The 27,611-nt window shown below is 46.9% G+C and overlaps 10 protein-coding genes across 10 annotated transcripts; 4 read left to right on the top strand and 6 right to left on the bottom strand.

Moving 5' to 3' along the window:
- Positions 1-3: 3 nt before the first annotated feature.
- Positions 4-1,188, bottom strand: J7337_012889 (uncharacterized protein; the record flags this gene model as incomplete). Its single annotated transcript, XM_044830387.1, has 2 exons — positions 4-468; positions 517-1,188. The coding sequence occupies 2 exons, from the start codon at positions 1,186-1,188 to the stop codon at positions 4-6; spliced, it is 1,137 nt and encodes a 378-aa protein (XP_044675303.1).
- A 2,210-nt stretch (positions 1,189-3,398) lies between these two features.
- Positions 3,399-4,670, top strand: J7337_012888 (uncharacterized protein; the record flags this gene model as incomplete). The annotated part of the gene is made up of 5 exons (XM_044830386.1): positions 3,399-3,552; positions 3,602-3,832; positions 3,887-3,954; positions 4,006-4,175; positions 4,226-4,670. 5 exons carry the CDS (start codon positions 3,399-3,401, stop codon positions 4,668-4,670), a joined length of 1,068 nt encoding a protein of 355 aa, XP_044675302.1.
- Positions 4,671-6,004: 1,334 nt separating this feature from the next.
- Positions 6,005-6,849, top strand: J7337_012887 (uncharacterized protein; the record flags this gene model as incomplete). The annotated part of the gene is made up of 2 exons (XM_044830385.1): positions 6,005-6,217; positions 6,265-6,849. The coding sequence occupies 2 exons, from the start codon at positions 6,005-6,007 to the stop codon at positions 6,847-6,849; spliced, it is 798 nt and encodes a 265-aa protein (XP_044675301.1).
- Positions 6,850-8,417: 1,568 nt separating this feature from the next.
- Positions 8,418-9,642, top strand: J7337_012886 (uncharacterized protein; the record flags this gene model as incomplete). The annotated part of the gene is made up of 3 exons (XM_044830384.1): positions 8,418-8,491; positions 8,538-8,681; positions 8,733-9,642. 3 exons carry the CDS (start codon positions 8,418-8,420, stop codon positions 9,640-9,642), a joined length of 1,128 nt encoding a protein of 375 aa, XP_044675300.1.
- Positions 9,643-9,760: 118 nt separating this feature from the next.
- J7337_012885 (uncharacterized protein) lies at positions 9,761-11,720 on the bottom strand (the record flags this gene model as incomplete). Its single annotated transcript, XM_044830383.1, has 3 exons — positions 9,761-9,823; positions 9,876-9,990; positions 10,042-11,720. The coding sequence occupies 3 exons, from the start codon at positions 11,718-11,720 to the stop codon at positions 9,761-9,763; spliced, it is 1,857 nt and encodes a 618-aa protein (XP_044675299.1).
- A 4,689-nt stretch (positions 11,721-16,409) lies between these two features.
- Positions 16,410-17,625, top strand: J7337_012884 (uncharacterized protein; the record flags this gene model as incomplete). Its single annotated transcript, XM_044830382.1, has 2 exons — positions 16,410-16,933; positions 16,989-17,625. 2 exons carry the CDS (start codon positions 16,410-16,412, stop codon positions 17,623-17,625), a joined length of 1,161 nt encoding a protein of 386 aa, XP_044675298.1.
- Positions 17,626-17,760: 135 nt separating this feature from the next.
- J7337_012883 (uncharacterized protein) lies at positions 17,761-19,416 on the bottom strand (the record flags this gene model as incomplete). The annotated part of the gene is made up of 1 exon (XM_044830381.1): positions 17,761-19,416. One exon carries the CDS (start codon positions 19,414-19,416, stop codon positions 17,761-17,763), a length of 1,656 nt encoding a protein of 551 aa, XP_044675297.1.
- Positions 19,417-21,590: 2,174 nt separating this feature from the next.
- On the bottom strand, positions 21,591-22,199 carry J7337_012882 (uncharacterized protein; the record flags this gene model as incomplete). The annotated part of the gene is made up of 2 exons (XM_044830380.1): positions 21,591-21,615; positions 21,739-22,199. The coding sequence occupies 2 exons, from the start codon at positions 22,197-22,199 to the stop codon at positions 21,591-21,593; spliced, it is 486 nt and encodes a 161-aa protein (XP_044675296.1).
- A 472-nt stretch (positions 22,200-22,671) lies between these two features.
- On the bottom strand, positions 22,672-23,658 carry J7337_012881 (uncharacterized protein; the record flags this gene model as incomplete). Its single annotated transcript, XM_044830379.1, has 1 exon — positions 22,672-23,658. One exon carries the CDS (start codon positions 23,656-23,658, stop codon positions 22,672-22,674), a length of 987 nt encoding a protein of 328 aa, XP_044675295.1.
- Positions 23,659-24,055: 397 nt separating this feature from the next.
- J7337_012880 (uncharacterized protein) lies at positions 24,056-25,440 on the bottom strand (the record flags this gene model as incomplete). The annotated part of the gene is made up of 4 exons (XM_044830378.1): positions 24,056-24,493; positions 24,550-24,819; positions 24,867-25,324; positions 25,374-25,440. The coding sequence occupies 4 exons, from the start codon at positions 25,438-25,440 to the stop codon at positions 24,056-24,058; spliced, it is 1,233 nt and encodes a 410-aa protein (XP_044675294.1).
- Between the last annotated feature and the right edge of the window lie 2,171 nt (positions 25,441-27,611).

The raw sequence follows: 27,611 nt of genomic DNA, 5'->3' as shown, positions 1-27,611 counted from the left end.
GATTTAACAAGAAGCGACGCTGGGAACGTTTTTGCAGCTATCATACTTCTTACCACCAGTGACCTGAACATTCTGCCAAGTCCAGTTCTTGCAGCCCGAGCTTCCACAAACAATAGCAGCATTCTTGCCGCTGGACGAAACACCATTCTTACCCTTGATGTTCTTGAGGGTGAGGCCGGTGATGGGAAGACCGCTGGTGGGCTCGCCGTGGAGATCACCGCCGTCGTAGTTCTGCTCGATGAGGATGCCGTACTTGGTGATGCCTGAGAGGGTGATGTCGGAGTATGTGACCTTGTTGACCTTGCCGGTGGTATTCTTCATGGTCTTGACGCGGATGCCGTTGGCGGAGTTGACGACTTGGGAGTTTAGGAATTGCACGTTGTCGACGATATTGTCGTCGCGGCCGCCGACACTGCCGATGGAGAGACCGTGGCCGCCGTGGCAGTAGCCGTTTTGGAAGATGATGTTCTGTTGAAGTTAGTGTGTTACTTTTGGACAAGATTAGGAGTTACTGACCTTTCCGGAGTTGACGGCAACACAATCATCCTGGTTGTAGACCTTGGCTCCGGTGATGGTAACACCAGTGGAAGAACCGATGTCAAAAGCATCAGTGTTGTGGCCGCCCTTGGAGTCACCATCCTTGTTATCAAGAGTGAACTGATTGATAGTAAGACCATTAACACCGTTGATGCTCACAGCCTGAACAGGAGTGTTCTTGACATAAAGATTGTTAATCTTGGAGTCAGTAAGCTTATGCGCCGCAAAGAACTTGGGCTTAGTAATGCCACTGTTTCCTCCCTTTCCATCCCAATACTTCTCACCACCAGCATTAAGCACAGCACCAGAGCCCTCAACAGTAATCTTGTTTCCAGAGATCTTCATCAGAGGACCCTTCCACTCCTTGTACCCCCAGGTAGTGGTTCCCTTGAAGATGACCTTGGTGTTGTCCTTGAGCTTGCTGAGGTCCAGGGTCTCGCCGCTGGGGACGGCGACGTTGTTGAGGACGATGGTGGCGCACGCGGCCTGCGACTTGCTGGCCTTGGAGGCGCCGTCGGAGCCGGAGAATGTGCAGGATGTGGCGCGCTTGGCGTAGGCGTGGACGTCCGGGGCTTGGGTTACTGCTGGGGCGGGGACGGCGATGGCGCTGCCGGCCAAGGCAGCGATGAGAGCGAAGCCGAGTTTAGTCATTTTGAAGATAGAAGTATGTAGTAAGTGACGAAATAAACGAATGTACTTAGTGAAAGAGTAACCTTTGACCGGCAAAAGGAATGTGATGATCTTGTGTGTACTACTCTACTTCTTCCGCGCTACCTATATGCTTATATATTCTCCGATTCTTAAATGCCCAGCCAAGCAGTCACCCGTTATATCCGAATTCTATGTTTCCAGAAACGACCCTATTTATTGTGTATTCTACGGAACACGATTATCCTCCAATCACGGATGGTGCCCAGACTGTCAACGAGCATCAAGTTTAATGAGAAGGGTGACTTTGAAGCCCCATTGAGCCAAATGCCACCGTCTACACTCCGTACGCGGGTTCCTTTCTTCATGATTGGCACGAATTACGCGTGTGGACCTGGCCCCTGAGTTGACAGGTGGAGCGCAGAAGGCCGATTATCCGGAGTAGCGCGATGTGCCGTGCTTGGCAAATCGAGAATATTTCCGGTCCATGCTTCAGGTTTGGCTTTAGCCAGAGAAAGAGCCTCACTAAGGTAAAGGTCACTTAGGTTCAATGGTTAGTTTCGTGTTTGAGTAAGTGTGTTTGGAAGTATGGTGAGTTTAGTTTCAAGATAGGGTTTGTGTACACGAATGCGACGTTGCATCCGAGGGAAAAAAGCATTGACTTCTGTGGTTCAGACATCGGGAAACAAGATCGTATAACGGTGAGGCTGCTGGAAAAGAAGTCTGCTAACATGCAGGGCTGTCCCTGTCTTTCATCCGAGGTTCAATTCCGTATCCACGGAGGCGGTGTTCGACGCGCGCTTATACCCATCAGCTATAGGAACATCTAGCCATAAGGTTTAACGCTTGTATTTGGTTATCATCTAGTGATGCGTTGATTGGACCAGAAAATAAGTACATACTCTAAGTAATTGCCAGCACCAACTACCATGCCCTATGAGACGCAGACTGTGACATAAAAGCTCAGGAAAGTGGAAAAATCAAGACTTGGCTGCATACTGCCTCGCCAAAACATCACGGCACTCACACGCGAGGAAATAGCTAAATGGCCAAAGAAAAGTGGTCAGACGTTGGAGCTGATTATCTTACATCTATGGGGTTCGTGAGATCGCGATCCTGCCAAGACTCATACTCGTCGGCGAACCTATAGTCATACGAATGACTGGTTCCTCTGTCCTACTCTACTCCCTTGACACTTTTCTATTTTCAACTTGGGACGAGCATTCTGAAGTGCAGTGGCAATTGAGAAATCAGATGTCATTCGTATAGCTAGTCCCGTTCAGTAATCTTTTATCTATGCTGAGACAGACTGCCACACTTCCTCACTAGATTGAATGTGCAGTGACGAACGTAAGGATACAAAGTCCGAAACATGCATAGGCCAATTATCATAGTGTGCTTAGCGGTTTACAGGCCTAGCATGCTGATATCTTTGGGCCTCATAGGCCTCAGACGACTATGATGTAACTATGAGCAAACCGCGCACAAGTCTAACCAGTGATAAGCAGGCAACGAACTTTCTCTAGCGTCAGGATGATGAAAGACATGACTATGCTTTCTTTTTCCTGTGCCGTCTCATCTCTTTCCTCTTCATTCTCCTAAGATGTCTACCATCGTCTCGTCATTGATGTGCTTCCAGGGTATCCATGTGCATTATGCAACGGGAAGATGCCCAGCAGGACCCCCGAGCCAGTGAAATCACACACGGAGGAACGCCGAGCGGGGGGAGCGCTTATTCTTTTGATGTTGGGCTCCGGGATTGGCTTGTGTAACATCAGAAGCAAGGAACAAGTAACTCGCGATGCAGGGCGTTACAAATGTGATCATTTCTGATGGAATCCTTTGAGTGGATGGGGGGTTGGGACAGAGATTGTGCGCTGAGTGCTGGCACCACTGAGATTGATGGCATTGATGTGTGATGATCGTGAGGAGTTTCGAATGAATCATCACTGCTCTCGTTATATCACAAAGCTCGCATAACCATGCAGCTATGGTTGTCGTGTCAAAGAGGAAACAAGAAAATGGCCGCCCTGGCTCAAACATACATTCTCATCATACAAGGGCTGATAAATAGCACCTGTCTGTTCCTTATCACGTCTTCAAAATTCATCTTTTCAGGCAGTTTCACGGTAGTGTACTCTGCTATCTTTATCTTCACCTGTTAAGGATATATCCCTCTCATTCTTAGTAATAGTCTATCTAAACCCGAGACAATGGAGTTGTGTTACGGATCAAGATCATTCCCTCAGTTGATCGATCTCCCTGGTGCCTGGCGCGGGAACCAGTTCTCCGACGAGTCAGAGTACGTATACCATCTCAGCATCGAGGAAGTTAAGGAAATAGAGAACGCTCTTTTCCACTTCAAAGGTAGATTCTCTGTATACCTTGCAGCATGTGGGGTCTAATTTTGTGATAGCCCTCGGCCTAGATGGGGACTTGATCTGCCGACAGAATTTCCCACTTCCGACAGTTGGGAAAAGGCTTGATCGTATACGGCTAGATGTCCATGAGGGAAAGGGTTTTGGTTTGGTTCGGGGATTGAACCCCTCTGACTATTCCGCTGAGGACTTGACGATGATGTACCTCGGCTTTCAGTCGTATATCGCCAACCTTCGAGGTCGGCAGGATAAGATGGGGAACATGTTGGGTAAGATAAATCAGCCGAATGGCCTACATGAGGGCTTACTATACCTGGTTGTAGTCCATATCATAGCCGACAAGTCTTCCGAAACTTCTAGGCAGCATCATCGTCACTCGACATCTGAAATCGTAAGTGGGACTCTCAAAGGTTGAGTCCATGGCTGCTAACTGAGCTGTCAGACGTTTCATAACGAGGAGTCTGGAGACATTATCAGCTGGCTGACACGGAGTACAGCAGCCTCAGGCGGGAGATGCATCATCGCTTCAGGATATGCGGTATATAACATCCTGAATCGATATCACCCCGCATCTATCCGCCAGCTTTCTCAGCCAAAATGGGTTTTTGCAAAGTAAGAATGACTGCAGTCGGTTCTGAATATTTTTAATGACAGTTATATAGCCAAGAAGGATATCCCAGACCGATATTCTTCTACCACCGTAACCGGATCATGCTCAACTTCGGCCGAGTCCCACTAATCGGCAATGCGATCCATCCGCGCCCAGCTCATCTACCACGAATTTCCATGAAACAGCTCAAAGCTTTGGAAGACATTGAACACGCAGCTACAGAGGTTCAGTTGGAGATCGGAACCAAGCCCGGTGATATTCACTTCATCAACAATCTCTTCATTCTGCACAAGCGTGATAGCTTTGAGGATGGCGATGGAGTTGGCGAGAAGAGGCATTTGGTTCGGATGAGGCTTCGGGATGATGAGCTGGGCTGGAGTCTACCGGAGAGTCTGAGACAGGAGTGGGCAGATGCGTTTGGGGCAGGTTCAGATAAGCTTTGGCATGTTGACCCTATGCCAGAAGGATACTTTCCCTTGAGGTCGTATCCGAATTAGATAAGCCAGGTACAGGAGCATCAAAGAGGACAGGAATACACGTTAGATGGATTTAATTTATGGAGTTATGTCTATAGAATACGGATAGGATAACTAGACTATTGGCGTGTTCCTTTTGCAAAACATCTTTGCCACTTTGGACACGCTATACATATTCATCAGAGTCCAATAAGAAGAGCAATCTGCGAGCATCAACTCAGCTACAGATAGCCATTTCTATCTTTGGGCTATTATATATGTGTAAACCATCTTCAGTATCGTTCTGATGTGCCGGAGGTGCTCCAAAATGGTGTCTTGGTGCTGACCCCACATGACCCGGAGACCCCTCTCTCGGAAACCCACCTCGGATATAGCTCACCTACGCCCACTCAGCAAAGATACCTTACTCACAACATCACTTGCATTATATCTTACGAGAGACATCATGACCGCAACCATTTCTCACGAGTCACTAAACGCCACACTAACGGGTCTCCGGACCTCGGACGTGATTCAATTTCGAGGCATTCCGTATGGTCGCGTTCCTCGACGATTCGCTGCACCGGAGAAACTGGAGAGGTATCCCAGATTTCTCGACTGCACCAACTTTGGGTATGGCATCACAATTCTTGCATTTTTAAGCTCAAAATAACTGAAATAATCAGGCCCCGATGTCCGCAAGTCTCTGTCGATGTCGGACACTTGCTACGCATTTCTCCGGAACATACGTTCCCAGATGAACCGGAGGATGAGTTCAAATGCACCAATTTAGACGTCGTGTTACCTGACAGAGGCCCTGATGTGAAAAGTACCAAGTTGCCGGTCTTAGTCTGGATACATGGTAAATTACTTGTCGAACCGTTACCGTCAGAAGCTGACTGAGGGACAGGCGGGTCACAAGCTGTAACGTTTGGAAGTGCTGCATCCGGAGTCTGCGGTATGGATACAGCTCGAATAATGGCGTGCGCTGACATATTGCACCAGACATGAGCAAAATAGTAGCCGATTCTCTCCACTTGGGGAAGCCCATAATCGCGGTGTCCGTTCAATATCGACTAAATGTCTTTGCTCTTGGCGATGGAGAAGGACCCCCGAACTTAGCTCTTCGCGATCAAGAGCTGGCTTTGCAGTGGGTTCAGGAACATATCGCTGGCTTTGGCGGTGATCCGGTACTCAACTACTACAACAACAATAAAAGAGCAATGGGCTAACAAGACGTGTAGAATATGATTACTTTAGCGGGTGAGAGTGCTGGAGCTATCTATTGTCACGCCCACCTCGTTGCAAATGCGCGCGTGCGACAAGTCATTCTATCATCTGGCTCATTATTCTTGTCACCACCTCAGCCTCGGCAAATGGTAGTAAGTTTTCGGGAAACGATTTCCGCGAAGCTGAAGGAACTGGACCAAACGCTAGACCTGGAAACTGCATCTGCAAGTCAGGTTGTCGAGGCAGTCAGACGATCTGGTCTACAGTCGTTTTTCCTCGAATGGGAAGAATCCTTTAATGCTTGGCAGACCAAGACGGGCTGTGCAGAGAGATTACTCCTCAGTGATGTAACGAAAGAGGTTAGTTCACTCAAGACATTGGAAGTGATGGTGCTGAAGATGGAAAGGGAGCCATTTACCAAGCTGGAGTATGGGCAACAGATCCCAGCGATATAGCGAAAGCTTTTGATGCTTCTGAGCAATATGGCAACGAGCTCAAGAAGTTGTATCATATCTACCCCGATCGACCTTCATCTTGCAAAACTGGGGCGCTAGACTTCATCAACGACTACAAGTACCTGCTACCAGTTCAGCTCCTCGAGAAAGCCTTCAAGGATGCAAACAAGTATGCTTTCAGATGCCTGGTAGACGAGGCAAATCCATGGCAGCCGTCAAGCGGCGCTCATCACGCCGTCGACCTCGTTCTCTTGTTTGGAGGCTTTGATCTGAGTTTTGCGCCTAGTGCTGAGCGCGTTGGCCAGGCTATGCGCGAGGCGTGGATCAAGTTTATTGCTGGGGAAGAACCGTGGCCTGAGGCAGCGGAAAAGTATCATGGGTTTGGTCCCCATGGGACTTTAAAGACTCTTGAAGACTGGGAGGTTCAGTCACGGAGGCGCATTGGGCTGGCGGAGAAGTTGAGTGAGATGGAGAGTTCCCTGCTGGATAAGACATCTCGTGGGCTCGCGGCTGGGAAAGTGAGTCTGTTGAATTAATACAATCATTCCAAATTTATCATCTGATTACTACAATCTGAGCCTCCGAAAATGGGTATTATTCTCTCATCCTGTCCCCTCGCATCAAGTTCGCCCTCATAAAGACGCCATCAAGGACCGAAAGCGTGATCGTTTCCTCGCCGCCGGCTGCTTGCGAATCGTAGCTAGAAGAGCCATAAGACTCGACACAACAGTGATGTCAAATATTGGCGTAGAGTCAACCGGAAGAAGGAGAACTCCGTGGCTGTAAGACGTAGGTAGCTCGCTCTCGAAGCCATGATGATGATAAATCGCTAATATCGAACCATCGTCATCGCCTTGTCGCCCCCTATCCACCAATTCATAGCGCAAAGGTCCCTTCTCAGATGGGTGAACTCGCCAATCGCAATGACGGGAAAAATCCCCAAAGTCTCGATCTATACTCATGTATGGATATCGAATGATTCTCTTTTTCGTTTCCTTCTCAGGAAGAGGGTAACATTCCCGTGCCGTGAGTTCACTAGAGGAATCTCCCGAGTGTACCTGCAACGTAGCACTCCCATCCCCCTCAATCGGCGATGATCTACCAATCTTATCAGTCTAAGCTTTCATCCCCACACTCATCAAACTTACACCTCCGCATCCAAAGGGTCTCGGCCCATAACCCTCTCATGAATAGAAACACTAGCGTCGACGTCTACCAGGAACCGAGCGTTATCACCGGCATGATAGCCGCTAGGCTTTCGAAGAAGGCATAGCTCTACCTTGTAACTCTCCGAGCCCATGGGATAAACACCCACTTTTTCGGAATATTCCTTTGAGATGTCGTAGATCGCGAAATGGGAGGTTGTGTCGTCATGTTTGGGGATGTAGAGTGCTTTTGTTAAGTGCGCGGGGACGTGGGATATTATGTCGAGCATGTTTACGGTGCTGCGTGGTCCGTGATGGAGATATACTGAAGAAATGTCAAACGCCATTTGGGAGCAAGATATTTATTTATGTTCTGTGGTGAAAAAGCCGTTGGAAGTCTTCTCCGATTCTAAACTCCAGATAAGGAAAATAATGGGAATCCATCTTACTTGTGACGTTTTATCAAAGCTTGATCTCATGATCAGTCGTTGCCAAGATGGACTAAACAGTTTGTATAACGTACATAGCCACTCGTCACAATCACAATTACAACGGACTTTTCCTGATAATTTCTAATCGAGGATGACATTGCTATGTCCGAGTGGGGCTGACAAGTCCGATTCTGTCGCCACTCGCAGAGTTTCCTATTTGGGTATTAAGATGGTGACTAAGAATAGAAAAGTCCGATTTATCGGGGATGAGATGTCCGATTTGGAGTAAGCGAGGCATGTGAATGGCTTCGAAATCGGATTTGGCTGGGACGTTTTGGGGGTTAATAAAAGCCACCGTCCCATACTTTTTCACCGTTACATTTGGTTACATTGATGAGATGCTAAGCTGACATCGATTCATCTGCCACTGGTGCCATTTCAAGCTCGTCTATAAGTACCAAGACTTTACTTCATCTTTCATCCTCCTGGTACTCCACGGTTGAGCAACATCATCTCGTAATCATCACCATGTCCACCAAAAAGTCAATGCGGTCCATCATGGCCAGGATAACAGGCCAGCACCGCCCTCGCCTTACAATACGGTACATCCTCCAATCCCAATCCTCTGACTCCTCGCTGACCTTGCAGACCCGATTACGATTACGTCTTCGTCAGCGGAAACGGTGAAGATGCAAGAGGCCAATATCTTCGAGGAAAGCTATCGCTCTTCATCCCAGAAGGACAAAACATCACCAGCGTTCATCTCAAGTTAACTAGTCGAATGTGGCTTGGGTAGGTTCATCCCGAAGAGAGGCTGACGCGGGAGCTAACGGTTACGCTTAGAGATCACAAGGTTGACGCCGAAGAGGCTGTAAAGTGGCAGCGGGGTGAGAGCACCGTTCATCAATGGGAGCCATTCAACGTCGTCGATAAAATCGGAGAGCCGTTCAAGAATGGCAAGAATCTTGAATGGCCTTTTGAGTTGTTCATTCAAGGTGATCAGGAGGAGTCATTCAAGGGCTGTACGCGATGCAGTATAACCTATCTACTGGAAGCTTGGACGGTTGATGAGAATTCATCGGATAGCTTCAAGACGTTCTCGCCGCTGAGGATTATTCGTACGCCAGGGTTCTCATCGTACGAACTCATGGATCCGACGACTGTGCAGGGGAAGTGGTCGGAGAAGGTGGAGTACAATGTTTCTATCCGACATCGAGCGATTGCCCTGGGAGGGCTGATTCCTATCGAAGCCAACCTTGCGCCGCTCGACCCGGCGGTGAAGATTACAAAAGCGAGGTTCTTCTTACGGGAGAAGCACGACGTGGAGAACGAGTCTAATACAGAAGAGCCTGGGTATGAGGGACAGCGGATAGTTACAGAGTGGCCGTTGGAGTTGAGTGATGAGCCTCAGCAACGATGGCAGCAATGCTTACACCTCCCGATCGCTGTGAGGAACTGCTCACCTGACTTCTCAGTCTGCGGGGTGTCTATCACACATTCCTTGCACTTTGAGGTCACGTTGACCAACAATGGTGTTACGACAGAGGAGGAGGTCTCGATGCCTATACATCTCTTCATCTCACCAGAGTTGCCAGTCAACGGCTGGGGTGTTTTCGTGAGGGAACATGTGATCGCGGCAAAGGAGGTTAAGAGCCTTCTGGCAGAGGGCATCAGTGTTCCGCCGAAATACTGCAAGGGGGACTTTGTGGTGGAGGATTACGAGGTTCCTCCTCCAGCATACAGTGAAGCATGATGGGATAGTCGTAAGATGCGAGGAGTTGCGTCAGATGTTTATAGTTTTTAGATTATACCATTGATATGGGCGAGCGTCTGCTTTACCTACGATACCAAAATTAATTAATATCAATTTATCAAGTCATAATAGTCGTGGCATCGTCAGTTTGTGGAGTGATGTAAGCCGAGTCCCAGAGTTCCTATTCGAGTTAGCGGTGCCTCGTGAAGCTACAGTGAGAGGCCATTACTTACCCAGTCAATTCCATCGGGCCTAAACCAGTCAACATTTGTAGCCCAATCCTCGAACCTTAGCTCAACATCTTCAGGCAAGAAGGTCGGTGCAGGGTCTCGCTTCGAAAGATAAGATCTACCTAGGTCAGTCACCAATTCCACTCATAGAAAGTCAAGAGCGACTTACCGAAGACAACGAATAACGCGATAAACACTCGAACAAGCTGGACTCTTCATTTTGAGCGCTTCCATTCTCGTTATAGCAGCATCAACGGCAGATATATGCTCCGTCAAATCAGAGGTATCAGGCATGTCCAGCATACATGAAGTCAACGCCACAGCTCCGTGAAGTGCATTACAGCTAATAGCGCCCTTGACGAGCCAGCGATAGCATTTTAATCGCGGTAGTTCGTAGAATTGGTGATGGACATCAAGTAATGCGAGGCCGGACTTGATGCACTTGTCCCGCGATTCAGCGCGGAAATGGCTCGCCTTGGAGCTGTGAAACGGTCGATGGAGGAGAAGGTACAGTTGATGAGCGTAGGTTTGGAGCATACACCAATGCGCATAGCCTGCTGTATTAAGAATACTCCGGCGACCGTTGACGAGATATGCAGCATCCCACTGTAATTGCTCTTTCGCTACAGCTGTATCATACTGATGCAAAACTGTTGTGTTGAGTTTGTCGTCGCCAGAGATATGTGAGCAAATTTGCGTCGAAAGCTGAAATAGTCGGACTTGGAATTTGAGGAGTGACGTATCAGTGAACTCACAAGGTGAATCCTTGGGCGATTGCTTTATACTGTGTTCTTGGATATCTTTGTCGTTGACCCATGCCGGCATTGTGGCTTTCATGTTCAGCAGGAACGTGAGGTCGATGTCTCTGAAGCAGAGAGCTTGATAGGTGTGGATGATCAGGATACCGGCCCAGCAACGTCGGCGACGCTCTTGCTCGATACAATTAGGTCCTTCGATGTCCGTGTGGCAGCGCAGAGCAATGGCGATGTTGAGGGCACTGCCGAGAAGTGCCCAGCCATACTCTGGTCCTTCGTTATGCGAGATCATATGAACCAGGATGAGAAGAGCCTCGAGCGTGCTTAGGTTATGGCGGACCAAGAACTGATCTTGCGAAAGGGCCGTCATTGCCGCATTTCGATACTTCTGTGATAGAACTGACAGGTCGCGAGGGATTGTGGTGTCCTGCCATAACACAACGAGGCCAGCATCGGTTGGCTCAATGGTCTTAAGCGTCAACGAGATGATAGCGAAGAGAACAGCCAACCACGATAAACTTGTTTTCTCTGGGGTTTCAAGGAACTCCAAGTACTGCGTCTGGAATGTAGGACCATGCAGAATATGGAACAGCGATGAGAGTGTTCCGAAATAGCGGCAAGCCAAATACTCCGTCACTGAAGTCGGCGGTAAAAGCGCAAGCAGTTCAGTGATTGGAACGCAAGGCCCAAAGGACAACGTAACAGTTGGATTCGGTGAATCTGGTATAACACTCCTCTCAACAGATGGCCGACGCAGAATATGATCCCATCGCTGCTGTATCGGCTCAGGCGTCGAACTCGGAGATGACACTGTCTCTGTTACCTCCACAGACTGAACCTGTATCTGCTGCTGAGGCACCGGATCAACAACCTCAAGTCTAGTCCTCCTTCGCTTCTGCGGTCCAGTAAAGTTTGAGCCATAAGCGCAAGAGTCCTGCCAGCCTCGTTTGAGGCATGTAGCGCACGGTAATCCCCGGTCGCATTTAAGCTTAGAGTGTCTGCAGGGATCGCAGTTCAAGGGCTTTCTGGGGCGGCGCTTCTGGGCTTGGCTGCGGTTTGGGGAACTAGAGCTGCTCGGACTTAGTTGGTCCATTGGTAGGTGAGTATGGGAAGATGAGTTGGTAGAAGGGGGATTTTTTGTGATGTCCGAGAACTGAGATTGAATGACTTGGACGGAGTAAGCAAGGCAAAATCGGAGTCGGAATCGGAAATCGGATTTAGGCTGATGGAAGTGATTACGTGGGGTGCTAAGCGAATCAGCGCGAAGACCTGTCAAGGTCAGATTTGTCCCGGGCTGTCATGCAAGGTTACCCGGAACCTCTCAAACAAGATATGTGTCAATGCTCATTATCGGTATAAGGCTTAATCAATACCAAGAAGGCAATAGAAACTGATGTAATATCTTGGAATTCGCGATAAATCACTTCTGGTGCCGGGACCTCTCTAGATAAAGTTTCCCCTCATTGCTTTTAAGACTACACTTTGGTTTATGGGGTTTGACGCCGTGAGGGCAGCACGACATCGGTGACTTTTATGATATGTTCCCTCTAGAATGACGATACATGTGCCCGATAAAGACATGAGACAGCTGGGGCATGGCGGTCAGTCTGAGAAGGAAGCCCTGTGGCTTAGCGGAATCCGCCTCGCCAATGAGGAGAATTCCCGCCCCCCAACAACGGTCTCTCATGGGTCAGGTAAACGCATTATAATACCTTTGATTGGTGAGCACCCAAGCCCTGCCGGTGCCGCTGCGGTATATGATGCCAGAGGCTGTGACAGAAGTTGAGGAAGTTAGGCATCAACTGTTAGAACATGCAGATATCTGGTACGGGCAACCAGCTCAATTTCTGCCTTGTCGCCAGATGGTAGGCATACCACATGTAGATAGAATAACACAGCCACCTTTCTTCTCCTACTATTAAATGTCCTTCCCCGCCTCGTCTCTTCAAAAATTTGCTAGATTCTTTCTGCCCAACATTGTTTCTATCCCCACTCTCCGATTGGCCTTCGAGCTCTGCATTGCTCCTGAACCGACCGATCGGCATTATGGAATCCCGAGAGCATATTTACTTGCCCCTGGACAAGACCAAAAAAACCATCAGATTGCTGCAAATCAATCCACCGCAGCCGAACAGTGACTCTGTCACATGTACCCTAACACCTTTCATCGTGGACGAAAAATGCCCGCCCTACATTGCACTCTCATACACTTGGGGCAGAAGGCCGCCCAAGCACGAAATAGAGGTGAATGGCCACACCTTTCAAGTTAGACCCAACTTGTTGTCAGCCCTACATCAGTTACCGGACTGCAAGGCGAAAATCAACGCCAGCTATTTTTGGATCGATGCCATCTGCATCAATCAAACGGACACGAGCGAACGAAACCACCAAGTCGCCATGATGAGAGATATTTATTCGCGCGCAACGGCTGTATTTGCGTGGTTGGGACCAGGATTTCCTGATTCGGACCTGGCAATGGAAGCTTTGCAACATAACGAGCCAGGGCTAGACAATGAGGCAGAGCCAGCTACCGCGCGCTCAAGATTAGCCTTGAATAAATTATTCAATAACCCTTATTTTACGCGCTTATGGGTAGTCCAAGAATTCATCTTGGCAAAAGACCTCTGGATTCTCTGTGGAGCTCAGATGTGCACTTGGACTCAGTTCCGAACAACTTTAGACTGGGACTCACAAACCCAGTTAGTTCGTGATCTTATTCGAGCTAAAGCTAGAGATCTTTTCACCTTCTATCGTCCATCCATATCTACTAAACCTCTAGGGTTCCTCGAGGCAATATCAAGGTTCAGTTACAGAGACTGCTCGGATGTCAGGGATAAAGTATACGGACTCCTCGGCATTATCCCTGAATGCGATGCTCACTCAGTCAACTTAAAAGTCGATTATGACATATCAGTTGAGAGGTTATTTTACTTAACGTTCAATTGGCAACGTGCAGTCAATAGTTGGATATGTTTCGCGCCTCGGAAGGCCAAAGTCAATCGTTATGAGACTCTGGGCAAGATGCTACAGGTCAACAGTGAGATAGTCCATGCCCAGATACTAATGGACCATGTGGTAGCATATATTACGTATCGAGGAATCCCTGAGCCCTGGCCGAGGTCGTCTGATCCTGACTGGTCTATGGAATATTTCGAAAAACAAGCTTACAGCTTATTGAAGTTGGCGGAGATTGATGTCGATGGAGTTATCGGTTTGGACGCAGCTTTTGAGCGTCTGATGCAAGACCCGAAGATCTCTGGGGGCCTTGACGATCCAGCAGGCTGGCGGGCATATGAGCCCGAGATAAAGGCTGCATTGAGATTGATCAACGGCGAAAGGTGGGAAGATGTCGGCCCTATCTTATCGAGAGAAAAGCATATATGTTGTTGTTGCTCTTCTGCTGACTATGATTTTATCAGGTTTTCACTATCTAGTTACATATAAATAACCAAAAGATTATCTGCTAGCTCGAGCCAGGGAGAGGCTAACTAAGCTTACTGGCTGTAAATAGTTTTTTAATATTAGTTTAATAAGTGTTATATTTATATTATATTGAGGAATTTAAGATACTTCCTTAAGAATTAGTATATAAAATAACTCTTGGGTTACCTTAACTTAAATATAGAACTACTACAAATGCCAGCTGCTTAAAGGTTAAATAAATAAGAGAATTACTATAATTACACTGCACTGCTCCGACAGTGAGAACAGCCCAAGCTCTATTAAGGTCTTGTAAATAGACCCTTATAAGCTCCCTGAGCCTAATCTGGGTTCACCACTCTATTAAGGTCAGATTTAATATATAGCTTATGACAAATTGGGCTACCTGAAACCTCTGGATACTTAAACGATCCTTAGGGCTTGGTTCATTTGATGGGAGATAATTGCATTTATCTTGGGTTCGATGTTGAGGAAGCGCGGGCGCATCGGCTGAAGTTGATGGATGAGCGGACTGCTGAGAAGGCGAGGGCTCACTGGGAGTCGATTGACTATAATTTCTGCGAGCATTGATTGGATCTTGGCGTCAGCGTGAGATGGGTTGAAGGCTGAAGAAAGGCAGATGATGTGCTCATGGTACTTTTCACAGATAAATTTCGAGTCTCACAGAGGCAACCCACTAGTGTAAGGATTATATGCCAAGTACACGTGTTGTACAACCAAGCCTCAATACGAATCACCATCGCCTAACTAGGACATTACCGAAGTTCTCTTCTCTTCTCTCCCTCCACATCCAGCCATATGCAGCGCTGTATATGACATGTGCAAATCACAACTCCCAAATGTTATATCATCTATAAATGAATACGAGACGGCATTAATCTCCAGATTGTCTCTCCACCCAACCATATCGTGATTTATGTCCAAGACAAAATCCTCTCATGATCGACGGCTGACTTGTCTCAGATACTGGCCTCTGAGTGGTCGCGGAGAAAAAATAAAGAAAGTGATCGACATCCGTAGGACAGGGCGAAGGAGGCTCGTAAAATTACAAGTGCTGACATGTGCATCACGCGACATGGGGGCCGAGACGGGGCTTAGGGAAATGAGGCGCGATGCTATTATTAGAGGGTTGCTGTATGTCAACAAGAGTATCGACAAAGGTTATAAAAGACCATCTTGAACCTCGAACATGATGATATCGATATCTGTTCATTCACATCAACCAAACATCAGAACTTCAACATCATTGACCATGCATTTCACGACCCTCCTCAGCGCCATCGCGCTCGCCTCAACAGCAACATCCCAACCAACAGCGCGTCAAGCGCCCACAGCCAACGCAGTAATCATGATTGTCAACTCGGCCGACAACAGCCGTCAACCCGTCAGAATTCCCCTCGCGCAACTCACCACTCTCAACTACCAAGTCACCGAGCTGCGTCTTGAGAGTCTCAACGTCAACATCCCCGACATTGAATCACCCGAACTCAGCGAAGTTTTCTGTCAGCGGTACAAAGATAGATATGGTGTTCAGCTTGGCAGCGTTGAGTTTAGTCATGAGAAGCCGGCGCTGATAAGTACCAACCCTGTTGAGTTTGGGTGGGTTTTGTGTTACCATAAGAATAGGGCTTGATGTAGACGGAGGAGGAGGGATAGTATATTGGGTTTTGGTAGAGGAGGAACTTGGAGAAATTGAATACACTTACATAGCCATTAATCGCAAGATTACCTATGCACCGTCATTCTTGTTCCTAGCCTGTCACGCACATGCTAAGACGGCATTATTAATGCTGTACGGCTTAGTAGGTCTTTTCGATTGAACTTTGACCGTCTAGCCAATCGCCATGAAGAAAGTCGCCGGATTTCAAATCACGGAATGCTGACTCTCGAATCCAATTGGTCGGCTCGTAGGGTCACCGCTCGTAAGGAAGATGACGTCGGGGCCTTGAAGTAGTTCTCCGATTTCTTCCCCCAAAAAATGTCTGCAACGGCCCTGATTATTGAGCATACCTAGCCGTGTTTTACGTTGCATTATGGGGGCTCAATTCAGAATTAGTGATCCAGTCGCCGTGGGCTCCATGGCATGCAGTTTCGTATGGGCTTTTGGGTTTTTAATCATCTCGACTATTGCTCCGAATGCCACTTCACATCAAAATTCGCTTGATAATCTACAGGACGATGGATCATTATTGGCTTTCATGGAAAATGTATTTAAAGACACGATTCCTCTGTAGTTTAGAGACCATCGTCATAATACAGTCACATTTCATTTCGCATCTCTTTTAACTAGAGTATTCATCGCTTTACAGTTATACCCTACTCATCTCAATCAATACCCATCATGTCAACAGAATCAAAACTCTGGCAGCCCCTCAAGCTAGGCAACACCACCCTCTCCCATCGCATCGCCCTCGCCCCTCTAACCCGCTTACGGAACGACGACGACCATCTCCCCCTACCCCTCATGATAAAATACTACGCCGACCGCGCCTCAACCCCCGGAACCCTCATCATCAGCGAAGCAACCGGTGTTTCCAAAACAGGCGAAGCAATCCCCAACCTCCCAGGCATCACCTCCCCAGAGCAAATCGAGGGCTGGAGAAAGATCTACGATGCCGTGCATGCCAAGGGGAGTTATATGTTTCAGCAGCTTTGGGATCTGGGAAGGGCGGGTGACCCGGATTATCTGAAGAAGAGAGGGTACAAGTATTCGTCGAGCAGTGAGGTTCAGATGGAGGGGAAGAATGTGAAGCCTGAGGCGCTGACGGAGGAGGAGATTTGGCAGAAGATTGGGGAGTTTAGACAGGCTGCGAGGAATGTTGTTGATGCTGGTGGTGATGGCGTTGAGATTCACGGTGCTCATGGGTAAGCTCCTCAATTCCTACGGATATGACTTCGTTGCTAACGAATTTGCTTGAAGATATCTTATCGATCAGTTCATTAGCGAAAGTGTCAACAAAAGAACCGACAAATGGGGAGGTTCCGTTGAGAACCGCGCGCGCTTCCTCCTCGAAGTCATAAAAGCCACCGTCGAAGAAATCGGCGCTGAGCGAACCGCCCTCCGTCTAAGCCCCTTTGCAACATACCAGGCCGCTTACACCTCCAATACTTGGGATCAATTCGGCTACATCTTCAGCGAGCTCAAGAAGGCTGGCTACAAGCTCGCTTATGTCTCACTCGTCGAGCCCAGAGGAAACCCCGCTACTATCCTCGCTACACGTAAGGATCTTGCTTCAGATAAGGTCAGTCCCTTTGGGGAAAGGAAGCAGAGCCTCGAATTTCTTCTCGAGATGTGGGATAATCAGTCCCCTGTTATTGTTGGAGGTGGATATATTCCCGACAACGTGTATGATGCTGTTGACGGGAGTTACAAGAAGTGGGATGTTGTGGTGGCGTTCGGGCGATGGTTTATCTCCAACCCTGACTTGGTCTACCGACTTAAGTATGGGGTTCCTTTGACGCCTTATCAGAGGGATACATTCTATGCCCGCAAGACTGACAAGGGCTATAATGACTATACTTTCAGTCAGAGATATCTGGAGGCTACCAAGGCATAGAATGATTACCGTGGGTTGTGGCGATAGAACGTTTTCATAGAGCAGGGTCATAGAATTAGAGAAGCCTAAGTAGAAGAGCCATATCTTATTGAGTTGGCCATCAATCAAACATTGACCACCGCCCGTGACTATCTCTTACTTATTCAGTCTAGTCGCCCTCTCAGGATCCCTCCACCAAAGACAAGCCTTCGTCCGAATATCATCCTTCTCAACCTTCGTATCCCCCGGCTGCACAACAATCTGCTTCGGCGTCCTCTCCCGTCCATTATAATTCGGCCACTTTGGACTCCCAGGATATCTATACTTATTAGGATCACCCGTCGCAACAAAACTAGCCAAGTACCCATGATAAACATGGCTGATCTCAGGGTATTGCGTAGTAGGCTCATCCCACGTAAACGCCGTGTCAGCGGTGTGAGGAATGCCCTGCCACGCGGGAAAGCTGTTGTTGGTGTTGAAGCGGACTTTCCAGGTCGGGACTCCGGCGGTGGAGGCGCGGTATGCGGTTTCTTGGCCGGGGCAGATATAGGCGTAGTCGCTCCAGGCGGCGGAGATGCGGTTGTATTGAGTGCTGTTGGGGGAGTTGGCAAATGGTGAGTCTTTGTACTTTGCGGGATCGGGGTATAGAGCTGATAACTCTTTGAGGTCTTGTTTGGTCAGAGCTGGGGAGATGTTGTGGAGATAATCGAGGAATTCCATATTGGTCTCGAGATCACCAGGAGTGTAATACTTGGCTTCGTCGGTAACTGTGGATGTGATTGTCGGGACATGGAAGAACGTTCCATCGTAACCAGATTGAGAGCCAGGTTTCTCAAATAGGGGACCTCCGTGCACGGGTTGGAATGGCCACGTTAACTGAGGATCGTAGTCGTGATACAGCTTGGTGCTGATGTTCCTGATAGCATTGACATCCGCTCCCTTCAAACACTTGAGCGTTGCCTTATTTCCCTTCTTCTTGTCGCATCCTAGGTACGTAATGTACTCATCATATTGTCGCTTATACAAAGGATACGTATCATTCGGGAAAGCTCGTGACGTGACCGAACCAGACTGATGAATCGCCCGAGCAAATAACTGCTTGTTATCCTTGCCATAGTTGTGAAAGTAATGAATACCCACTGAATGGCCACCAGCAGAGCGACCACCAATAGTAACAGCATCCTTATCACCGCCAAAAGCACCAATGTGCTTCTGAACAAACTCCAGGAAAAAGCGCTGATCTCGAATTCCCAAGTTTGCCAGACCTTCATCTTGGAAGAGCTTGGAGGGTAGAAAGCCAAGAGAGTTGACGCGGTAGTGGAAGTTGACTACCACGATGGGAACCTTGGATGAGGCGGCGAATGCAGCGCCGTCGAAACTAGCCCAGCTGCCAGCGTAGAAAGCACCGCCGTGGATCCACACAAGAACAGGGAGTTTCTTGCTAAGGGGTACGCCCTTGGGTCGAAACACGTTGAAGTTGAGACATGCCTCGCTCTGTAAGTCGAGAGGCACTCTAGACGACACCTCTTGGACACAAGCTTTGCCGAAGCTATCCGCCTTCTTCACGCCCTTGAACTTGTCAGGCCAAGAAACAGGGTGAAAGCGGTGATCGCCGGTAGGTTGACTAGCGTAGTCGATACCCAGCCAAGCATCAACAGGCGCTGGTAACTTCTGCTTGGTGAAAGTGCTGTTGACAGTAGTGCCGGAGAAACTGCCGTAGCCGTCAAGATTAACGGTGTTGTAATGTCCTCCTGTAGCCTGCGCAACAGGCGACAAGGCCAGAAGCGTTCCGAGGTTTGACAGGACCTTCATGATGATGGAGGCGTGAGAGATAAAAGGAAGAAGAAAAGAGGGAGCGGGTCGTGTTTATATATCGCGCGATCAGTGCCATTTAAGCTTAAATCCCCCGCATATCAGTCGACATCAATCGTGCAACAGCCAATATCGTCGGATACGAACGCGTTACTGGTGGAGTATGGCATCATCATCCTCGGTTTGCCGGGTTTAGAAATAGGCCCGACATTAGTTGCCAAGTCATTGGCGTGCGAGCGATGATCACTTTATCATAATAGTCAACAATTTGGTGAGGATATTCAGTATCGCCAAGGGTTAGTGCTCAATAAAGAGGGATGTGATTTGCTGGTTTAATCGACGTTCATATAAGAGGGGTAGGATAACTTATTAAAAGAGGATAGGCACTAGGTTCTCTCTGCTGGAATAAGCTTATAGCTATAAGCCTTAACTATAAATAATACTTCTAGCCTATAATTTAGATATTAATATTATAATAACTAATTAATAGTTATAATATAAAGCTAATATAATAAGAACTTAAATAATAACTTTTTAACTAGCTTTAAAAGTATATAAAAGGCTTTAATCCCTTAGCTAAGAAAGGTTAGCTTAATATTATATATACCTTAGATTTTTAAAATAGTAGTTTTAATAAAACTAATCTTTTATTAAAAATATTTTAATTAAACTTATATTAATAACTATACTTATAAGGCTATTATTATACTTTTTACTATAGTAATATATAAAGTAACCTTATAATATAACTATAACTATAAAAGACTTAATTATAAAGCTATTATAAGGTATATCTTTATATAAGACTTTAATTAGCTAAGTAATAAATTCCTTATTTAGCTTACTTTATTTAATTATAAAACTATTACTTATATAATAGCTTAATTTTTTATAAATATTATTAATATTATTTAGTAAAAGAAAGTATTACTATTTTTTTTATATAACTTAAAAAATAAGAAAAGAATTAAAGTAATTAAAAAGCTATTTTAAGGAAATTATATTTAGATTATATTTATATTTAATATATAAATAGTAATTTACTAAAAGAGACTTTTAAATATAGTATATAGTAATTAAAATTATTAAGAAATACTAATATATAAAAAAAGCTTAACTTAAAGAAAGTTTTATAATAATATATATATTAGTATTACTAAGGATAAAGGTTAGACTAAAGAAGGTTTAGGGTAATTAAAAGGTAGTAATAGTATTAAGTTTATAAGTTAGTTATAAGGTTAGAAAATATATTTTAGGTTTAATATAATAAGGATAGGCACCTTGTTCTGTTGACTTGGCTTTTCACCCTCTTAATATCAGTAGATAAATCCAGGTACCTTGTCAAGTGATGTGATGTTAAGGGAGCATTCCACATAACTATTATTGTGGCCTTGATGATTGACCAGTACCCTAACCTCGCTGCGCAGGGACAATATTTTCTAATTGGAAGCTGCCAGGGAATGCAGAGTCGCCCTTGATATACACATTTCGTCGGGGTATCGACAATGCTTCCTTTTTCCCATTATTTCTCACGGCCACGCCATCCGACTCTTGGAGTTGCCCCCTCAGGTCATTGATCCAGAGTCCCGGCGGCAGATTGAGAAAGAGTACGAGGTTTCCAGAATCCCTGGCGTCCACTCTAACCCTTGTGTAGTAGTATAACGTGGGTTAAACTATGGGAACTCAGGACTTGGATCCTGAAAGACGCGGAGACTTTGTCAACTTAGTATAAGTTTAGTATGACTTTAGTATAAATTAGTATAAGTTTAGGATGCCTTTTGCTAAATTTGTTTTGGTCCTTTATGTCAATGTCTAATATTTTCTTGCTCCCCGAGGATCACTTTGGTGTCATCCGTGCCCCAGCCATATCTGTTGTTTTGGGTTGCAATTTGTGCAAGAGATGGTGCAGCAGTGACATTAGAAAGAAACCAATGTTATTTTAATAGATCAGCTGTGCATGAGTGATAAAAGAGATAAGCATAAGCGCAATGTGGAAACCCCCATTCAATTCATCCGTCTCTTCAGCTGCTGACTATTAGTAAACTTTGTTGAGGACGCCCCTAACCTTGCTGGAGATGGTTGATCAATCCCTGCTGACAAGTGCAGTTTAAATTCGCGTTGTGCCTAGCTTGGCGCCTGGCCCTCAACACACCGGGCATCTGCAGCAACTCCAGCTACTGCTGCACTGACAACTGTCGCCTGTTACCTTTAGTATCAGTTTAGCTTGACTGTGGCAGGTGTTTGTAGCAGGGTGAGAGAACTGGTCATTAGATTAGATAAATATCGTAGTCTACATAAGCAGGCAAGCAATTATTTCTTCACCCAAACAGTTCCAGCGTCAGACCATCCTCGTTCCGCACATAGACCACTTTCTTGCCAGCATTAGGGCCTTGTTGTAATACTTGCGGTGCAGTAAGCTGACTCCAGGCTGCTTCGTCGCTCTCTAGAGCACGTAGAGTTTCCTCCAAACTTTCAACGGTCAGACACAAATGCCAGCTCCCTAAATCCCAGCTACAAGGCTTTAGCTCCTGTTGCTCGGCCTTGGGTGGCGATGAGTACTCCAGGAGCTCAATAAGATGTCCGCCCGGAAGCTCAACCAAGGCAATATCAATCTCTGCTTCAGGGTGTCCAACGACTGTTGAGACCGGGGGGCAGAGATGAGTGGTGCGTAAAATTCGAAGGTTTAAGATGTTTTGGAATAAGTGGATGGCGCGTGAGAGTGATCGCACAGTGATTCCAGTATGTGGTGCTTGTAGAACTTTGACTGGACTTGTAGATGCCATGACGATAGGAATGCCCGTTGGTAGAATTGTGATGATTTTCATCTAAGGATGGGGGAAGCTGTTTGCTGTGTCTGATATAACCCTTCACATTGATTTGTAATACAATCGCGGATGCAGTCGCCGGCATATTATTCACCCTAGCTGGTTGGTGAAGAGAAGAGAAGGGTGGACCCTGATGGCAAGCGGGGTTATTGAGTGCGTTGCGTTGCTTGGTAAAAGAGATAATGAAATAAATTATCAAAGATTAAGATTATAATTGAAATGAAATGAAATGAAATACTATCGATACCATATTCTCAATCCCTCCTGCGATGACTTTATGGGAAATACAACCGATTATGCAGATAGTTCAACAGGACCTTGATTGAATTGACATTATGAGCAGCTTGTGAGCCTCGGTTTGTTCTTGGTATGAACACGATAGTAGTTAGTAAACACAATTGTACTCTTTTCTCGGTGGTTCTTCACTAGTCTACAAACCCACCCACTCAAGAGACTTATCCCATAATCTCGCCGCTTTCTCAGTATCACACGCATGCTCCCCATATCCTCTTCCATAAAGCGGAGTAGAAGGATCCCACTTCCCGACGATTTGACAGTCCTCAAGATATTTCCCACCCTGACCTTCCAAAGCCTCAGCGACAGCTGCCCACACACTTGTAGCAGCACCTTGGTCCGGTAGCTTCCAAATTGTTTTAAGATATGGGTCCACTGCGAGGCCGCTCTTTTGTTCCTCAGATAAATATCTTCCCAGATCTGTGAGGACACCGCCTGGCTGAACACTCCACGCATGGATACCCTCGCTGGCGTACCTCCGCTCTATCTCATTAGCTGTCCAGAGGTTGGCAGTCTTGCTCTGCGAGTATGCTTGGTTGCCATCGTAGCAGCCCTCCATGTTGACGTTGTCAAAGTTGACCTCGCCGAAGCGATGGGCAAGTGAGCTCAGCATGACGACTCGCGATGCGCGATCAGACGTCGCACCTTTGGCCAGCGCAGGTTTGAGCAGTTGGAATAAAAGGAAATGAGCAAGATGGTTTGTACCAAATTGTGTTTCGAAGCCGTCTTTCGTGCGTCCTTCTGGTGTACACATGACCCCAGCGTTGCAGATAAGGATATTGAGTTTCGGACTCTTAGATAAAAACTTGGCAGCGCATGAACGAACATTTTCCAGCGACTCCAGATCAAGTTCTAGAAGGTGAACACGCTCATCTTGCGCGAGGTCGCCCAAGGCTGACTTTGCCTTTTCGAGATCTCGAGCCGTGAGATATAGAGTTGCGCCAGTGAGATACAGCGCTTTCGCGGTCTCAATTCCGATGCCCGCGGAACAGCCGGTGATGAAGACGACCTGATCGTTCAGTTTTCCTTCTAGACCTTCATCCTTGATGATCTGGACAGCTGTTGGGCGAGAATCTCCTGGTCCATTAGGAGACTCGTGAATGGTGACGTAGCGATCGGCCATGGCGTTGATATAAGAGAACAAAGAGCTATTGAGAGACTTGACTAAAGAAGTAATGAGTTGAGCAAAGAGGGGGAAATGTTTTTGGACTTGGGAGATGCGATTGAAGCTGTTATTTATAGCGATATTCTCTCGACATGCCGCGTTTCACGATGCAACATGTCCGAGCTGAAACGTCTATGATTCACCACTAGGCCCAGCGGGAAACGGCCACTAATTAATCCGCTAGCTTTGACACTATTAGAAAGAAATGATAGGCCAATGGCTTCTGCAGTGGAACAACTCGCTAGATTTCTGATACTCTAAGCCACTATTTCTATCCCGCTCGGCATCAACAACCGAGAAGGCTAAAACTATATACAGAACAGAAGAACGGAGCTCACTGCTAAGGATTTATACCTTACTTGGTATACCGAGCACAAGGGCTCAAACTCTTGGCCTTACTGGCATCCTTGGGAATAACACCCGCGGCAACAGCAGCCTGATAACACCATCGCCAATCTTTCTTGCCCAGCTCTCCGTCACACTTCCAAGACCAGAAGAACCAGCCATCGCCTTTCTCAAAGGACTCAGCTTGAGCGGCCCAGTAAGCCTTGTACCATGTTTCTTGACCCTGGATCTTGAACTCGTCGGTGTTCTTCAGAGTTGAGTTCACGGACAGGGACCATTCGCCGACGAAGACGTGCTGGCCCATGTTGTCTTTGCAAGCAGTTTCGATATATGCTTTCTTGTTGCCGGCGATTCTGTTATCGAAGGATAGATAGCGGTGGGCGTCGAAGAAGATGAGATCGTCGTCCGGGAGGTATAGTCTTGGGTCGCCTGCGCCCCAGCTTTTGCCCTGCATGGAGTCAGCGCGAGATACCTGAAAGATGTCCTCACATATATATAACTTACCATATATTGAACGTGTAAGCGATCAGCTTTGGGAACCTTCAGGTAACCCTCCATAGCCTGGATGCGCTTGTATGCACCAGGGTAGTAGTTCTTGATCATGTCATCTGCCTCAGCCTTCCACTTGCCAGCGCGTACAGGCTCGTTCAGAACCTCGAGCATGCCGACGGTAGTGTAGTTCCCATTGGTATGGATGCGCTTGGTCATCCACTCAAGGAACTTGAACGCTCGTTCATAGTTCTCTGCAGTATAGAACCCAGGATTGGGAATGGACTACAACTTGGTTAGTATATGCTTGATGAGAAGAGGTAGTCGCTTACATGACCGGTGAACTGCTCATTCGGCGAACTGATACCAGGAGCAGAATGTAGTCCGATAACCGCATAAATACCATGCTTCTTGCACCACCCGACAATACGGTCAAGATGCCAGATGCCGCCACGAGGCCAGTACTCGCCTTTCTGAATGATATCCTCATACATCCAGTATCCGACAGGAATACGAACGGCATTTAAACCAATGCTTGCAATCTGCTTGATATCATCTTCAGTGATCCAAGTCTCCCAATGTTTCTTAAATGCAGCGTTGGCTTTTTCTTGGCCGATACCTTTGACGCATGCCCATTCATCGTTATAGGCACTGCAGCCCATGTTCTTCCATGATTCTTCAGCCATCCATCGTTCGATGATGAACTGTGAGCCGAGATTGACGCCACGGATTTTATCGTCATTTGGAAGCCATCCTTCAGTGATTTTCTCACCGTTGGCCTTTGCAATAGCTACAGGAAGTTAGTATGTACACCTTCATGATGACGTTGATTTACTGACCTCTGGACTGTGGAGTCCAGGCTTCAGCTGCGGCGAGAAAGAATGGTAATACCGATTTGAGATGCATGATTGAGACAGGTATTTCCGTTCAAATGAAGCGAACCTCTATTTGACTGCACTTGTAGAGCTGAAGAAGAGACAGTATACCGTCCAATGTCTTGGATATATATGTCTACAATCAAGGTTCGCAAGGATTATACTCCATTCACATACCTGCGCAAATGGCCTGATGATAACGGAATACATCCGCCCGATCTCTCCATCCCAAACCGATCTATTTTACATATTTCCGCAATGGAGAACGGTCCTCCATCTGATTTGCCGCTCCGTCTGATGGATCGTTTCGTTTTGGCATATGAAACGGTCGATCATCAACCTTGATCTTGAACAAATGGGACATTCGTCATTCCACATTCCTCTCGCTTGACAGTCCTGCTGGTTGGCTCGTGCCAGGATTGCAGAATGCAAGCAGATGAAGGACTGCGGCTGAGGGTTGGGGTTTCAGACGAACTCCACTAACAACCCTGTTCGTCTAATGAGAGCATTCCTCACGGTTCATATATCTATCTATCTGAGAGGAACCGTTGACGCATAATCTTTCACTTGAGACGATATATCGGATGAGTCGGATTCAAAGTTTATTAATCGTCACCAGCGGTTTTTTGAGACCAGCTTTCAGTGCTGAAGATTTCTTGTCCTGATCTTTTCGTGGGGGTGAGTGGACCAGCATGTTGGCAGAATGCGACGCTGCAAGTTGACCTGTCAATGGCCCATAGAATTACTTGTTCGAGTCACCATGCGAGGCATTTTTGACGTATGATAGTGTCTGCAACAGGAGAGTCCGCCTAGGCATCGGCGATGCGTGTGAATCGATGTCTATCTTGCAGTGTGCTGGGCGGAATTACTATCAGATCACCGTAAATAATGCCGGGAATTAGACCATGATCGCCGAAAGAGGCAGGTCTAAAGATCATGGACCACGTGGGGGACATGAAGTGGTTATCAGATGGCAGCTGATAATGAACTGGTAAGGCTGCGTTAGTAACGGTATCGCATATGGTTATAGTTACAGATGTAAAGAGACCTCAATGACTGACTCTTACGGACAGAAGTCGAAGGAACTGCCCAAATGACGGTCTACAAGGCCGCCATATTAAAGACTGGTGCACGGAATATCCGACTCTAGCAAATAGAAAGGGTCTTCCTGAATGCCGACCCAACCTGCTTGTCGACTACTTCACATACTTGATAAATTCCAAGACTTTAGAAAAGGAAAGTTGGACTCAGCTTCCTCCACACTCCACAGTCTCATTAGTCAAGCTCAGAGATCCGAATTCATGTCACGCGTCTACGTCTCACAAGCCATTACTTCACAGTCTCAAAATGGCCATATCGTTGTAATGAAATCTGGCTACAAAATATCACAGGAGAAACATCAAGAGAGTCTGTCCTGTTTGTTGCATTAAGATAGCCTCCTCTTCTACTCTACCCTTACCCCATGAGAAGGAGGACCCGCCACCGCGAGTGCAGGTAATCTTGAGTTACAACCTTGTATATCAGAATGCTCGCTTGACCAAGTATTTTCTGTCCCCTAGCAGACCGCGAAGCTTCGTGCTCGGATTTGGAATATATCTCCCCCTCAACAGCAGGAACAAGACGGCTCTGTCTTTGGCCAAGAACCTCTAGGGTCCTGAGATGACTGAGGGCATTTCGTCATTTGAAGGTTGCGGGAGCACTGCCCCTAAGAGCTCTGGCTCCAAAGTTTCTGTCTAACACCATCAAGGCGTTGTTCCAAAAATGATCAGAAGGCCAAATAGATTTCGGAGACTAACGGATAGAAGCCTGGTCAAGGCCGGGTAGAAATACATTGCAGAGGTCCACGATGCTTTTAAGTATGGCCATCGGCTACGCGGCACAAGTGCCGACATATGCTCCATCTTGAGACAGGCTTCCCCTCGTATTTATCCGAAAAAGACTACCATTCCAGTAAATACTTCGTGCGCTGTAACCTTACCCTCCTTCGCAATGCTACACCGCTATGGGAACACTTCCTCAACAAGCCAAATGACTTGTTATCCTTACCATTCACCTTATCAAGCTCCATTTTCGCAATTGCCAGCTTCCCAATATGTAAATAGTAGCGAAGCAAAAGCCGTTATCAGCGAAAAACTTGGTACGTTTACGGCAGTTCCTCTGATTAAAGTTTTTCCCGCATGAATCGTAAAGAGGCACGACTAT

Source organism: Fusarium musae, chromosome 10, assembly GCF_019915245.1.
Source record: "Fusarium musae strain F31 chromosome 10, whole genome shotgun sequence".
Classification (NCBI taxonomy): Eukaryota; Fungi; Ascomycota; class Sordariomycetes; order Hypocreales; family Nectriaceae; genus Fusarium; species Fusarium musae.
Note: the sequence above shows the minus strand (reverse complement) of the source record. Positions and strands in the feature narration are given on the sequence as shown.